General features: G+C 54.5%; 1 protein-coding gene across 5 annotated transcripts in view; it reads left to right on the top strand.

The window, feature by feature from the left end:
- Window positions 1-13,009, top strand: part of PLEKHN1 (pleckstrin homology domain containing N1) — a 28,420-nt gene that overhangs the window by 13,384 nt on the left and 2,027 nt on the right. For 3 of the 5 annotated variants that reach the window (XM_055705931.1, XM_055705930.1, XM_027803249.2), the window contains 10 exons: window positions 1,610-1,734; window positions 3,220-3,369; window positions 3,769-3,849; window positions 8,243-8,312; window positions 8,810-8,964; window positions 9,603-9,797; window positions 10,327-10,587; window positions 11,170-11,322; window positions 12,123-12,335; window positions 12,588-12,636. In XM_055705931.1, the coding sequence (XP_055561906.1) occupies window positions 1,610-1,734; window positions 3,220-3,369; window positions 3,769-3,849; window positions 8,243-8,312; window positions 8,810-8,964; window positions 9,603-9,797; window positions 10,327-10,587; window positions 11,170-11,322; window positions 12,123-12,335; window positions 12,588-12,636 (1,452 nt within the window). The remainder of the gene's footprint in view (window positions 1-1,609; window positions 1,735-3,219; window positions 3,370-3,768; window positions 3,850-8,242; window positions 8,313-8,809; window positions 8,965-9,602; window positions 9,798-10,326; window positions 10,588-11,169; window positions 11,323-12,122; window positions 12,336-12,587; window positions 12,637-13,009) is intronic. The other 2 variants (XM_005437769.3, XM_027803250.2) reach the window with 2 other exon arrangements.

The following is a 13,009-nucleotide window of genomic DNA, read 5'->3' on the forward strand; positions in this document are numbered from 1 at the left end:
AAGAAAAGAGCATGAGGGCTGGCACAGGTTGCTCAGCATGGCTGTGTCATGACTGTGCCACAAACGTGCCCTTGGGGCTGAGGGAAATGGCAGCAACTGAATAAACAGAACAGCAGCCTTCCAGGCTCTGCTTTGCAGCCTCCCCAGCAGCTCCTCGAACAAGCGTCAGGCACATCCCAAGCTTCAGGCTTAGGCAGGAGTTTCTTTTCTCATTTTCTCTTCCTTTGGGGCCCTGTTTGTATGTGGCTGCGCAAACAGCCCTCAGGATACATCTGAGAGGCTGGCCTTAGAGGAGGTGGCAGAGCAAGCAGTGCAGTGTTAAGGGTCATGCCCTACCAGCCAAATTCCTGATGTTTGTATAAAGGCCTGGATGCCCAGAGGAGCAGTCAGAGCTGCCACAATATCTAGATAATGCTCGCACCTTTATACCCTCCTAGTAACTCTACAAAGTAGGGAATCACTTCTCTCCATTGGAAAGACAGGGACACCAAAGCAAGAGGAGACAAGAGAACTCCAGAGCCACAATGGTACGTAGGCACTTGGATGCCCAGTAATGCTGGACACCTAATTACTGTCATGGGTGTGAACAGAGCGACTTATGGGAAGTCGCTCAGGGAGTGTCTACCTCAGTTTCCCCACCTCTGCTCTGTCCATATTAGTGCATTTCCTGCCAGAGGTATCTCAAAGTCTTAATTAGGTGATGTTCATAAATAATGCAGGGATTATGGGATGAAAGACTCCATAGAAGGGCAAAGTATCATGCTTATCCAGTGCGCTTGCTTATCTGAATACTTCAGAGTCCCGCAAAGCCAGATCTTACTGAGCATGCACCAAGTATGGTTTAATATGAGATCACTAGTAAATTATTAATTATAATATGCATTCTGCAGCCAGCCAGAAATTATTATTAACGTCACTAGATTATGTCTTAGTGAGTAGCAGAGAGGCTGTGAGACTTTTTTGCTTGTGCTGCTAAGTGAATGATAGCTAGAAACATTAAATCAACAAGATACAGGGCTCTTCCTCCCTAAAAGAGTATGTCTGAGAGCAGCTTCAGCTTGTCTGGCACAGATTGTATTTGGCAAAGCAATAAATAAACAGTGTCAGAAAGCTACCAGTGTTCTACATATTGAGTGCCAAAGTGAAACTAAGAAATAGCAGGAAACTTTTGCACTGAGTTAGGCTGTCTGCAGCAGCACATTGTGATAATCTCTGCCCGCGGAGATGCTTTTCACAAACTGGGGGGGGGACTTTTACAGCTGAAATCTGTCTGTTGATTTCAAGCTTGACTTCTGTACTGTCTTTGATTTTTGTTCTGGGGCTGGTTTTGGACTGAAAAGTGACTGGTGGTCAGAGCTAGATGTGGCTGCATGAGGAGGTGGCAAGAAGGTGGTGGAGCAGTCCCTGCCGGGGAGCTCCCCAGCAGCCCGATATGAGGCAACCAGCTCCAGGTAGCAGCAGGAGGGACTGGAGCATGATGTCAACAGAGCAGTGCACTTGCAGGCAGCCTGTGGTGTGATATGCCAAGCATAACAGCCAGCTGATTACTTATTGATGCTGCAATCAGTGCCCTTATCTGCTCTGCTCATCTGGTGTCTCGCATACCTAGGTCCTCTGCTGAATCCCCTTATCGTGTTTTGCCCTACTGAGTCAGAGCTGAAGCAGTGGCTTTATCACCTGGAGAAACAGATCCAACTAAACGGAGGAAGCCTTGGCTTGCCCTGCCTCTCTCAGGTTAGTATCTTGGGATGGTGCACGGCCATTTCCCATGGTGTGGGCTCAGAGCTGAAGGACTGGGGAAGCTGGGCCAGCTGGGTGGATGCTGCACTGCTCCTGCCGTGTTCAGTGGGAGGGATGATCTCTGCAGCCAGCCTCTCTCAGCTGTTTTTGCCACATTTCTAGGCACTCATCTAACACCTTCCTCATCCAGAACCCTGAGTGCCCCGTGGGGCTCTGGGCACCTCCTCCAGGCTGGAGAGCTTAAGCAGAGGCCTGGGGATGGAAAGGGAGAAGGGCTCTGGGTCCACTTCCAAACGCTCCTTGCTGTGCTTGCTGCTCTTTCAAAATGTCAGAAGGAGGTGTGGGATTAACTCCTGGCCTAAACCCCTTTTTCCAGGCCAGCTGCTTGAGTGCTTCACCACATCAGTCAGGGAGCTGCCCCTCTGGCGTGGTGCACAGGGGTTTCGGTGCCACTCACACCACTGCCAGCAGCTGCCAGGGCTGTGCATGGTCTGTATTTCAGCCCTTCTGACATGTGGCAATCGACGCCCCTCTGCCAGCAGCACGTACCAGCCTGGCAAGGGCCTCCGTGTGGCCCCGGCTCCTTGCTACCTGAGGCACTTGCCAGTTTGTCAGTGCCTAGAGCTGGCCCCAGGCAACACACCTCAGAGCTCTTGCTTCCTTTAGTTATTCTACCACCCCTAAGATAACCATGGGTAGACAGGCTAATTACCCACACTTGACAGACATGTTATTGCTTGGGAACTCCCCTGTCAGTGGAGGAACCGTGTGTTTGTGCTCAGATGGCCTTAGGGTCTTAGGTCTGTGCAGCCAGCACCGGAGTGAGTGTGAGATTTGAGTCTGAATGGCAACCCCAAAGGTGCTCGGTGCTGCTGAGACCTGGCAGCAGCCTACTGCATTTCTGTCGCATTTCTGCTGCATTTCTGCTGTGTGTGCATGCACACACAGCTTCTAATTTTGGAGCTTGCCGTTTATGTAGTCTTTTGCAAGGGAATTGCAAGAGGGGCTGGCAGGGTGTGTGTGCTGAAAGTAGACCTGCGACCCAGAGATGCCACTGCCACAGCCTTCTAAAGGGTCAGAGATTTGAGTCTGGTTCAGGGAAATTCTCACACAGCTGGTTGCTTGTGCAATTACCCAGAGATTACGAAACATTTGGAGGAGAAGACTGGGGCCTAGAAAACAGGACCAGATTCAAGAGACCTGTCTTCTCTTCCAGTCTCTGGAGGGTTTCACTTCCCTCCCTGTCTCCACCTCCCAACTTGTAACAGAGGTATCCCCTTTGAAAGGCAATGTACCGGTGATGCCAGGTACCAAGTATGGTTATTCAGTCCCAGCTGGAAAACTAGCTCCTGCACAGACTTATTTATTCTTTCCTGTTTCTGCCACACTTGAAAAGTGTCCTGAGATGGGCTGTGCACTAGCCAGACTCTTAGGGGAGGACATGTCTACCCTGCTTCTCAGTTCTGCTCCTGTCCCTAGAATGACTGGAAGCAGAGCTCTATGGGGAAGGAGGAGTTGCGGTGGTCTGTGCAGAACATGCCTGTCCAGGAGTGGAGAGGGACCCAGCGGGAATCCCTAGGCGACGTCCTCTGTGTTTCCAGAGTCAAGCTTCAGCATCTGCCTTTCCAGGTAGGACACATCTCGGGGGAGCAAGCTCCTGTCAGCATGGCTCAGAAAAGGCAATGGATGGAGTGACTAGTGCAGACTCCTGCCTACCTGCTGCCGCTAATCCAATGGGTCCCTGGAGGGTCATTTTACCCACATCCCAGTAAATGGAAAGATGTTTGTTACTGCCTCTGTGGCCCAGCAGTGGTGCTTGGGGACAGTGCGTGCATAAGCATTTGCAGGACAGGGCTGGCAGCTGGAGCTGGCAGGAATCTCCCATAGAGTCCTGTTGCAGGGAAGCCAGTCGGCTGTTTCCAGAGCCCTTGCCTCAGGCTGCTGTCAGAGAGACAAAATAAAGGGCTCTCCAGATCTGAGCCCTGTCTGGCTGTTCATAGGAAGCCCTCTTCCTCTTTACTTTCCAAGGAGCAGCATGACCGGCTGTTGGTGCTTTACCCATCCACACTGGTGATAGTATCTGAAGAGCGCAACAGCCTCTGTTTTAAGGTAAGTTCATTTTGGAGCACCTTCTTGTTCTCTCTCACCCACCCACAGTGGCTATTGCAGCACTTCTTTGGCTTGTTGCTCCCCTCCACCTGGGTTCCCTTGTGCTCCTTGTTTTGACAAGGGCTTTCCCTCCACACTGCTCCCTTGCCAGCTGGCAGGTGAGCAGGCAGAGGGATGTTGCAAGCTATCTTCCCATGAGAAACACCTTGCCCTCCTACAAAAGCCTGGGGGAAAAGGAGCTGACTGCCAAGGAATCTGAGTCTCTGGGAGGAGGGAGGCTGGCATATTCTGTGTGGTTATGCTGGCAGAGAGCCTGGCTCGCTTGCTTGAGACAGGAGCTGGAACAGCCCCAGAGAGTGCCCCTGTGGAGCGGGGGCTTTGCTTCCCAGACCCTGCACTGTGGGACCACTTGGAACCAGGTAGCATCCTGGCAGCACATCTGATGCTCGTGAGGAGGGGCAAAGGCAGCTGGCTGGCGGACAGAGGGGAGAGGCCGCTGCTGGTGCGCTGCGTTTGCTGCTCTTTCTCTCTGTGGAACAAGGGCTCTGAGCAATGTCTGGGCATGCCAACGGAAGGGCCAACAAGGACGTGGAGGCCTGACTGCCCTAGGGGATGTGAGACAAGCTTCTCTAGTCCACTGGTGTGCCTTTACTTGTAGGAGCAAAGCTGGGAGCCTCCGCACAGATGGGCAGTGGCACTGTGGGCCCTGGGAGCTGCATTCGCATTGCCTGCAGTCTGAGTGGCCCTTAAGCTTGATGGCCAACACCTATCTTAACCATCATTGCGATGGTTGTTAAATAGCCCTGTGCTTTCTGGCCCTGTTTTCCCATGCTAGAACAAATGTGCCAAAAAGAGCGCTGAACTGTCTGTGAACCTGCATGTGCAGCAGCACTGGCACATGGTGGAGCAGAGCTGAGCTGCTCCTCCAGAGCAGCAGCATCCTTCCTACTCACTGAGAGAGGAGCCAGCGGCAAGGAAACCCTGCAGAGATTGAGGGCTTGTGAAATTCAGTGTGAACTCAATGGGGTCCTTCCTCACATGAATTCTCCATGTCCACATTAGGCCCCGAGCCATGCAGGATGCTTTTAATTCAGGGACTGCCCCTGGGAAGACCTGCACAGAGCATCTCCCTGGCCAGTGGAGATGGCTGTGCATCCATCAGGAAGGGGTGTGAGGAGGGATATAAGCCGATCTCCTGTCCTCCATCCTCAGTGCAACAGTGGAGGGTGTTTCCCAGCAGCGGTGGCTTGTGTGACACACCTCAGACAGGGCTTGTTTTCAGGAACATGTTGGTTGCAGCTCCTGGGAATGCGGAACCACGTAAGGGAGCCTTGGGCTGGGCTCTCAGATTAACTCATCTCTTTTGAAACCTTAAACCAGATTTGTCTGCCCTGTCCATGTTCCCTTCCCACGGTGCACGAGTGTTGGTCCCCAGGCGTCTTGCTCAGTGGGGCAGCTGCAGGGTTCTGCACAGCCGAGTGCAGGCAGGAGGTGATTCACCAGCCTGTGACACTGCAGCGGGAACCTGATTTTCCACAGGCATGTCAGGGCACAGGAGCCTTCTCCCGGGGCTTCTGCACATTAACTTCCCTTCCCTGCAAGCAGATGCGGAGCCCTGCGATTTGTGTGTGAAGGAGTAGCCCGGCCCTTTTGTTCTTGAGTTTCATACAAACCACAGGAGCTGCCACTGCCAAGTTTGCGTGTGGGACAGGGAAGGGGTAAGGCAGGAGCTGCGCCTGCCAGGACAGGACTCACCCTAAGCAGCAGGCTCTGGCTCACCGCTGGTGGGAAAAGGCCCTGGGCGAGGGGTAAATCAGCAATGGGGAACTGCTGGCATTCACGTCGTGCCTGGGGAAGGCTGGAGGGGCTCTCTGCAGCCGACGTGCATGTTATTTGCAGGATGCTGCTGTGCTTCCCTAGGTGGGACTCTTGCCACGGGGTGTTTCAGCCCCCTTCCACAGACAGGGGCTGTTGCTTTAGGGAGGATGGAGCCCTGGGTGCCTGGGGAAAGCCCTGTGCAGTTGTCCTTGGTGGCAGGAGGGCTTGCTCAGATGTGCCGGAGAGTTGAGGAGCAGCAGGAGCAGGCAGCACTGACCCCCTCCACACACAGCCTTGCAGCGCCTGCGGCAGCTGAAGCATCAAAGTCCATTTCTTCCAGTGACAGGGCAAAACAAGTCATGGTGCATTGCATGAGCTTTCCCTCCCAAGGTCAGCCTCCCTGTACTGCTCATCCCATAAATCCCTTTTGGTGCAAGAGAAATACCACAGAAGCCTGCCTGTGCCCACAGGCTATTGCAGAGAGGCAGCTGGCCAGCAAAACCATGAACGCCTGGTTGAGCTCCACGTTTCCCTTGTGGCAACACTGTCATGTCAGCCACATTCCCTGGGGCCTATGCAGCTGGGACAGCTTTGCAGTGAGGACATGATGAGGAGTTTCTGCTAGACACCTTATTTTGCAGCCTGTAAACTTAGGCAAATGAATCCTGACTGAATGCACCTTTTGAGAGGACCTTTGGTTAAATGACAGGGCTTTGCTCCTGCTTTCTCTGCTTCCTCTGCTGCTGGGCATGGAGGAGAGTGGTGTGAGGTGGGAACTTCGTTTCCTGAGCGCTCCCCAGACCCTGTGTTTGCCATCCCAGCCAGGAGTTGCTCCCAGGGCCATTGCCACCAGCTCTGTGCCCACAGGGTCAGGGTGACAGCCAGGTGCAGTGAACAGGGGCTTAAGGAACAAAGAAGCTATGTGTTGCTTGGTTTCCACTGGCTCAGAGAATGAGAGGGATGAGAAGTGAAGCAATGAACTTATCTGTGAGATGGTTCCAGTGCAAAATCCTGCTCTCCCAGGACTGTTCTTGTTTCATTTCTGTAAGGAAAATTCAGCTTGGGGAGCCCTCGAGAAAGAGGAGGCCTAGATCCTAATTCAGTGTTGATGAACCGTTGGTCCTTCTGCCAGGTTGCCCATCACACCGAATTGAACTGTCAGCGATGACATGTAAAGGACATCTGGCAGCAGGCAGCAGAGGTCTGGAACAGGCAGTCCTGTTCCTGCCTGTCCCACAGAGCTCACGGGAGAGCTGTGCCTGGCACAGACCAGTGCCTGTGGCAGATGTGGGGACGGGCAAGGGATACCAGGTGATGGCAGAGAAGGCAGTGGTGGATGTGCATGCAAAGGTACTGTTGCACTGAGGGGCAACAGCACGGGGTATCTTCTAACTCCAGTTTTTCCAGGGACAGGCTGCTTTAGCATCTGCCTGCTAATAGGAACACACATGCAGTGCCTGCCAGGGGCAAACCCCACTCTGATCACCGGAGGCACATTGACAACTGTGCTGTACAGCACGAGAGCTCACGTTTCACCAGCTGGCATTTAGAGGGCTCAACCCTGTCTTTGTAGGGCTTTGAAGGGTATGCATTGTGGGGATTCCTGTTTGCAAGGCTGGAAGTCCCAGCCCAGCAACGAAAACCTCATTCAAGACCATGTTTGCAAAATGTTCTGGAGAAATCAGCCGTTAAACTATGGGAAACTGTTGAAAACAGAACGAGAAGGGAAGGAGTGTTTTTTTGAAGCTCATGTCTCAGGAGGGACCTCTGTTAGAAGAAAGCTTACAGAAATGGCTTGTGCAGTTACAGCGCCTTTCAGAGGCTTCATTCCTGCAGTAAGGCTGGTGGTGGGAGAGTGACACGTGCACGGGGAGGGACAAGGCTGACTCAGTCTGCTGGAGACGGAGTTCTCCAACATGCCTCTGTCCCACGCCTATGAGAGTATTGATGTACGCAAGTCCTCACCCAGATCAACACCAGTTTGGGTGCCTCTTGTCTCCTGCAGACCTGACCTAGGTGATTTAGGCTCTGAGATTGCCCAGGGATGTGGTGGAATCACCATCCCTGGAAGTGTTTAAAAACCACATAGATGCAGTTCTTAGGGACAGGGTTTAGCGGTGGGCTGGGCGGTGCTGGGTTAACGGCTGGACTTGATGATCTTAAAGGTCTGTTCCAAACTAAATGCTTCTATGCTTCTACGATTCCTTCTTCCTCCCCCTCCCCACAGAGGACCCCAAGGGGATTGTCGGCAGGGCTGAGCTGCACCTTCTCCCCGCGCCACATGAAGAGCAGCCAGGCTCCTGCCAGCCTTGCCTCACCCTCAGCGCCAGCCCTGCACTGCTCCCAGCTAAGCTGGTGAAACTTTGCAGCAGGCTCCTAGAGCCTCTTGGCTTACCTGACGGGCAAGCCCCTGTGGAAGCGGAGCTTCACTGGCCAGGTGCCCGCAGAGGCTCCAACCCTCAAGCAGGCACGGGTAGCCACGTTGTCCCCCCCCTGCTCCACCTGTCTGCTGTACGGCACGGACTGTGAGCTGTGCTCCGCTATGCAGTCCTAAGCCTGCTTCTCTCTCCGACAGGGTGAGCTGCCACTCAACGCCATCCAAGTGCTTTTTGAAGAGAACAAGAAAACCTCCTTTTTAATAGAAGGTGTGTGTCCAGCATGCTGAGGGGTGTGCTGGCAGCAGCCACGGAGGTCTCTGGGGCTGGGCTGTTTTTGTTCAGCTGCTGTGGCCATCTTCCTGGCTGTGCTCACTCGTGTTGGCACCCAAACTCTGTGAACTGAAGTGCTTGGAAATCTCATCCTGTCTGTGCGCTGGCTGTGCTGCAGGACCCGGCTTTGCTGGCCGGGAGAGGCTGTGAGCCAGCAGCAGCGCTTGCACTGCAGGAGCGCTTGTCACACAGGGCTGCACAGGTTCCCCGTCGTTTAGGTCTGGGCTGTGATTGCCCCTGTCTGATATTCAGCCGGGTGCACATGGGCAGCACTGAAGACGGAGCATTCCGGTTGTCCCTGCACCGGCGTGGGGGTCTCCACATCCTGGGGGAATGTGGGGAGGGAAGGAGCAAGGGGATTCCCATGGGATTTTGAGGGAAGCAACATGACTGTCAATCAAACCCGGTAACAGCAGTGAGTGATGTTTTTACAGGCCGACTGATCAATTCGATCCGGGTGATCTGCCGCAGCTATGATGATTACCAGGAGTGGCTCTACTGCCTCAAAACAGCCCAGTTTCGAAATGCTGACTCCTCCCTCTCTGGATCAGAGAGTTTCTCAGGATCAAAGCTGCCACACCCCAGCCAGGTAACAGATGTGGGTTAACAGGGTAAAACAGGTTAGCAGGTAAACAGCGTTTGGCTGGTAATCAATAGGTGTCTCCCAGGACTCCCATCTTTCCTATCTCTGGCCACGTGTGGGTACTCTTGTGACACAGCAGACTTTGCTTCAAGTCCCCTGCTTGAGGGCTGTCACGAGGTTGCTGATCCTTGCAAATTATTTTGAAGCCCTATATTACATTATATAGGCATATATTAAATTAATTCAGAAGCAGACCCCTGGCCATAGACTGTGTTGTGCAGTGAGGCATTGGCACAAGAATGTTAACAGGGTCTTGCAAGGAAGGGGAGACCCACCCTGCCAGCACTGCAGCCGGGATGGGGTCAGGGTGCCTGAGCACCCTTCTCCCTGCTGCAAGCCCTCCTCGTTTCACCCCAGCAAGCCAGACTCAGCTGCCTTCTCAGCCCCAGAAGGCAGCACACCCCACTGCACCAGGCACGGCAGCTGCTTACCATGCAGGCACAGCCCAGCCCCGGGTCTGGCCCCAGCGTGTGGGCACAGAGGGCTGGGCTGGCGATGCTCAGGCACGAGATGGGGCTGAGGAGGGACGTGCCTGTGGCCACGCAGAGAGCTCTTCCTACATGCTGTTCTTTTCTTCTGTCTAGTTTGCCAGCAGCGGGAGGGGGTCGCTCACTTCTGATGGCCGTACAAACTCCTGGGCGTCCGGAGGGAGAGTGGCCACCTTAACACACCTCTCCCAGAACAGCGGCTCTCTTCCTGATGGACAGTCCTTCATGCTAATGCCTGAGAGCAGAGTGCTTGAAGACCCCCTCTCCCATGGCTATTCCCAGCCTCTCAATGTAAGTGAACCCTGCTAAAAGCCTGGGACGCATGTGGCAACAGATGCTGCCTTTGACCAGAGCGGTCTATCTAGGTGTCCGGATGGGCTGAGCTTGCGTGGTCAGTGTTTGCTACGTGGCATAGCAAATCCGTGCCTGGAACCTGTATTTGTTCTGGCTCAGCTTTGTCATTGCTGATAAGGGAAGAGTCTGCTGAAGGGTCCGATCCCCATACTCCACTCTGCGTAGGGACTGTTGGTGCAGATTGCAAACGGGCAAATGGGACTATTCAAAGGTTAGAAAATCCCAAAGTAAAGGCCCGTGGGTGGGTGGAGGTGATGGGCTAGGCAGGCCTTTGCTCTGACCCTGTGCAGCATTTGTATATCCCAGGGTGTGTGCGTGCGCAGGACCATGCTGATGCACAAGCGCAGCAGGGTGCCCGCAGGCAGCAGCCCTGGCAGGGCAGTGCCTTGTGTTGGCTGCAAGTGGGTCTGCATACCTGGGGCTGGCCTGAGGAGAGCCAGCTCCAGGGTCTGTCTCCTTGTTTCAGTGCCTGGCACAGGCCAAATGGCCAAGCATGGGGCTGTCCGCGCAGGACCTGCGGCGGGGGAGCAGTGCCAGAAAGTCCAAGGGCAAATGTGGGCCTTGTGGCCAGCAGCTGCCCAGCCAGGACACAGAGAGGACCATCTGCAGCCTCATTCCTGAAAATCCCAATGGCGAGCTCCTGGTGTCAGTGTATAACGAGCCATACTCCGCACACAGCTCACAGCATCACCCCGCAGCTCCCTCGCCACGCCTGGACCTGAGCAGTGTAAGGGGGCTGGGATATGGGGGGCTGCCCTCCTGCCTGCCTGGGAAGGATCAGGCAGCAGAGGAACCGGTGCAGGGCTTGCATTTTCCTTACAGCGCTGCGTGCAGGGATAGCTGTCCTGGTGGGTGCTCTAGGGCAGGCGTGAAACCCATTTCCATTTGAAAATGGCTCATGGGAGGTGAGGCTAAATACGGCAAAGGGAGCTATGTCTCTGGGAGCCCTGAGATGCTGGGTGCTCATTCCTGAGGCAACATGAGCCCCAAGTGCTCTGCAAGCAGGAGCGTTATTACCTCATAGGACACAGCCTCTTCTTCTGAGGGCTTTGAAGCGTGTGTCCATCAGTGGTTTAGTGTGTGATGCCATGTTTCCCTCCCCTCAATGAGTGTGCATCTGCCTTATGCCCAGGGAAGTCCCCTTGTTAGCACAGATGGCCACAGTTAGGAGTCATCCCCCGTCATCCTTCATGGCTGAGCAGCATTTGGGACTTTAATTGCAGGGAGATTCCCCACTCTGATCCCTCCTGGGGATGAATTGCAAGTAGGGAATAGCATGTCATGTTCCTGTTTCAATTCTGCCTTTTAGCTGAACAGATGGAGCTTGGTGGGAAGTCAGCCCTCGACAGCTTCCAGCTCCCTGGAGAAGCCGGCCCTGCCCCGCTCCTCCCTGTACGCTGACCCCTATATGCCCAGCTCCCCCAGCGCTCACAGCACGGCAAGCTCCAGCTTCCTGCAAGAGGTACCCTGCGCCTTTGCTGCTGGTTATGGCCCTGACTCAGCACACAGGCTTTTGGCTCCAGAAATTGTGCCTCGGGCCATTTCTTTTCCTGCTGTCTGCCTGAGCGGGATGTGGGAACTCAGGTCTGCACTGCGGGGTGTGGCAGGGCACAGTGCAGTTCTGTTTTTTCAAGCCAGGACAGAGTCAGAGGGGAACAGGTTTCCCCTGTCTTATCGCTGGATGTCAGCATCGCAGCAATTCCAGAAACAGCCAGAAACCGCAGAAGGCAGAGACTGAGATGTGATCCAGTCTATAGAAACTAGAGATGAGTCAGACACCACTTTATCCACCCCCAAAAATTCCAGCTGTGATAACTGAGTGCCTATGAGAGGCCACACTTCTAGTTTTGCACATCTCTTGGGAAAAGACTATTTCTGAGTCTGTGGCTGGCACCCCCCATACTGCCGAAGTCCTTCGTTCCCTCGGGGGGGTTCTTCCTGACTGCTCTGTCCTTTTGCATCCCCTGAGCTGCCAGTAGGTTTCATCCTGCTGCCTTGACATCTGGCCACCTGCCACTGTCTGTGTGGGTGATAGGAAGGCAAGGTGCATGTGTGTGGCAAGGGGCCTGTAGCCGTTCTTTCTTTCCCAACTAAGGCCTGAAGGATTGGAATGTACTGAAATTTGCAAGGTAGGCAGAAAACCTTGGTTTGCCTAAGTCTGTTCACAGCCGGGCTGGCTGTGGGTGCCAGATGGGAAGCAGCAGATCAGCGTTCCCCAGCTCTCCATAGCAGGTATCAAATCTGGAGTTTGTTTTGGTTAAGTTCCTGCAGTGTCACGGACAGATGGGTTCGGCACAGGCAAATGGATGCCCAGCCATCCCGGTACCCCAGCATCTCTCTCTGCAGAAAAGGAACTGCCAGCCCCTGCCCAGCAGTCGCTACAGAGAGATGCCCGTGGCTCCCAGTTACAGCACCCCTGGCACCTCAGGCCATCTCCAGCTGCGGCCTCCTGCTGATGCTTCTTACCGAGATGAGGTGAGTTTGTAAATGCAGTCCTAGTGCCCCACACTGTGCAGGCTGCTGGGGAGTACACAGAGGTGCAGGGTCCCAGCTTGTCTTTCTCTGGGGTGGAAGAGTGGCTGGTCTCTGGAGGACCCTGAGCCCTTCGCTTTGTGAGGGGATGAACGCATCAAGGAGAGCTGGGATGGGGGAACCAAGCAAGGCTGGTGTGTGGTATCCCAGGTCTGCAGTGCTAAGTCATCCTCATCAGCGCATCTTTCTTTTCAGATCTCTTCTCTGCGAGAGGAACATCTGGGCCCTTCATTGCAGCCACCAGGTGAGACTCTTGGGAGGCTGCTGGGGTGCTGCGGCCCACCCCACCTTGCCAGTGTCTGTCTCCATAAGCATCACTGAAAGCAGGGCTGAGAGGGAGCGTGGGGACTCATGCATGCCCTTCCTTCCTCCTGCTTCCCCATGGTGGGACCAAGTCTGTCACCCTGCCCTGCATCTGGTCTGTCTGGTGGAGGCAGTTGTCTTGGCTTCCACCCACTGCCCACCGGCTCTGGCCACCCATCACACGAAGGGGCTTGTGGTTTGTTCCATGGCACACTTCCACCGCTTTGCCCAGATCTAGCTGCAGCTGGGCTGCGATTTTGCTGACCCTTGTGTGCACTCTCTGCTGGCAGAGGGCAGCCGCTGGGTTACTTATG

This window comes from Falco cherrug, chromosome 3, assembly GCF_023634085.1.
Source record: "Falco cherrug isolate bFalChe1 chromosome 3, bFalChe1.pri, whole genome shotgun sequence".
Taxonomy (NCBI): Eukaryota; Metazoa; Chordata; class Aves; order Falconiformes; family Falconidae; genus Falco; species Falco cherrug.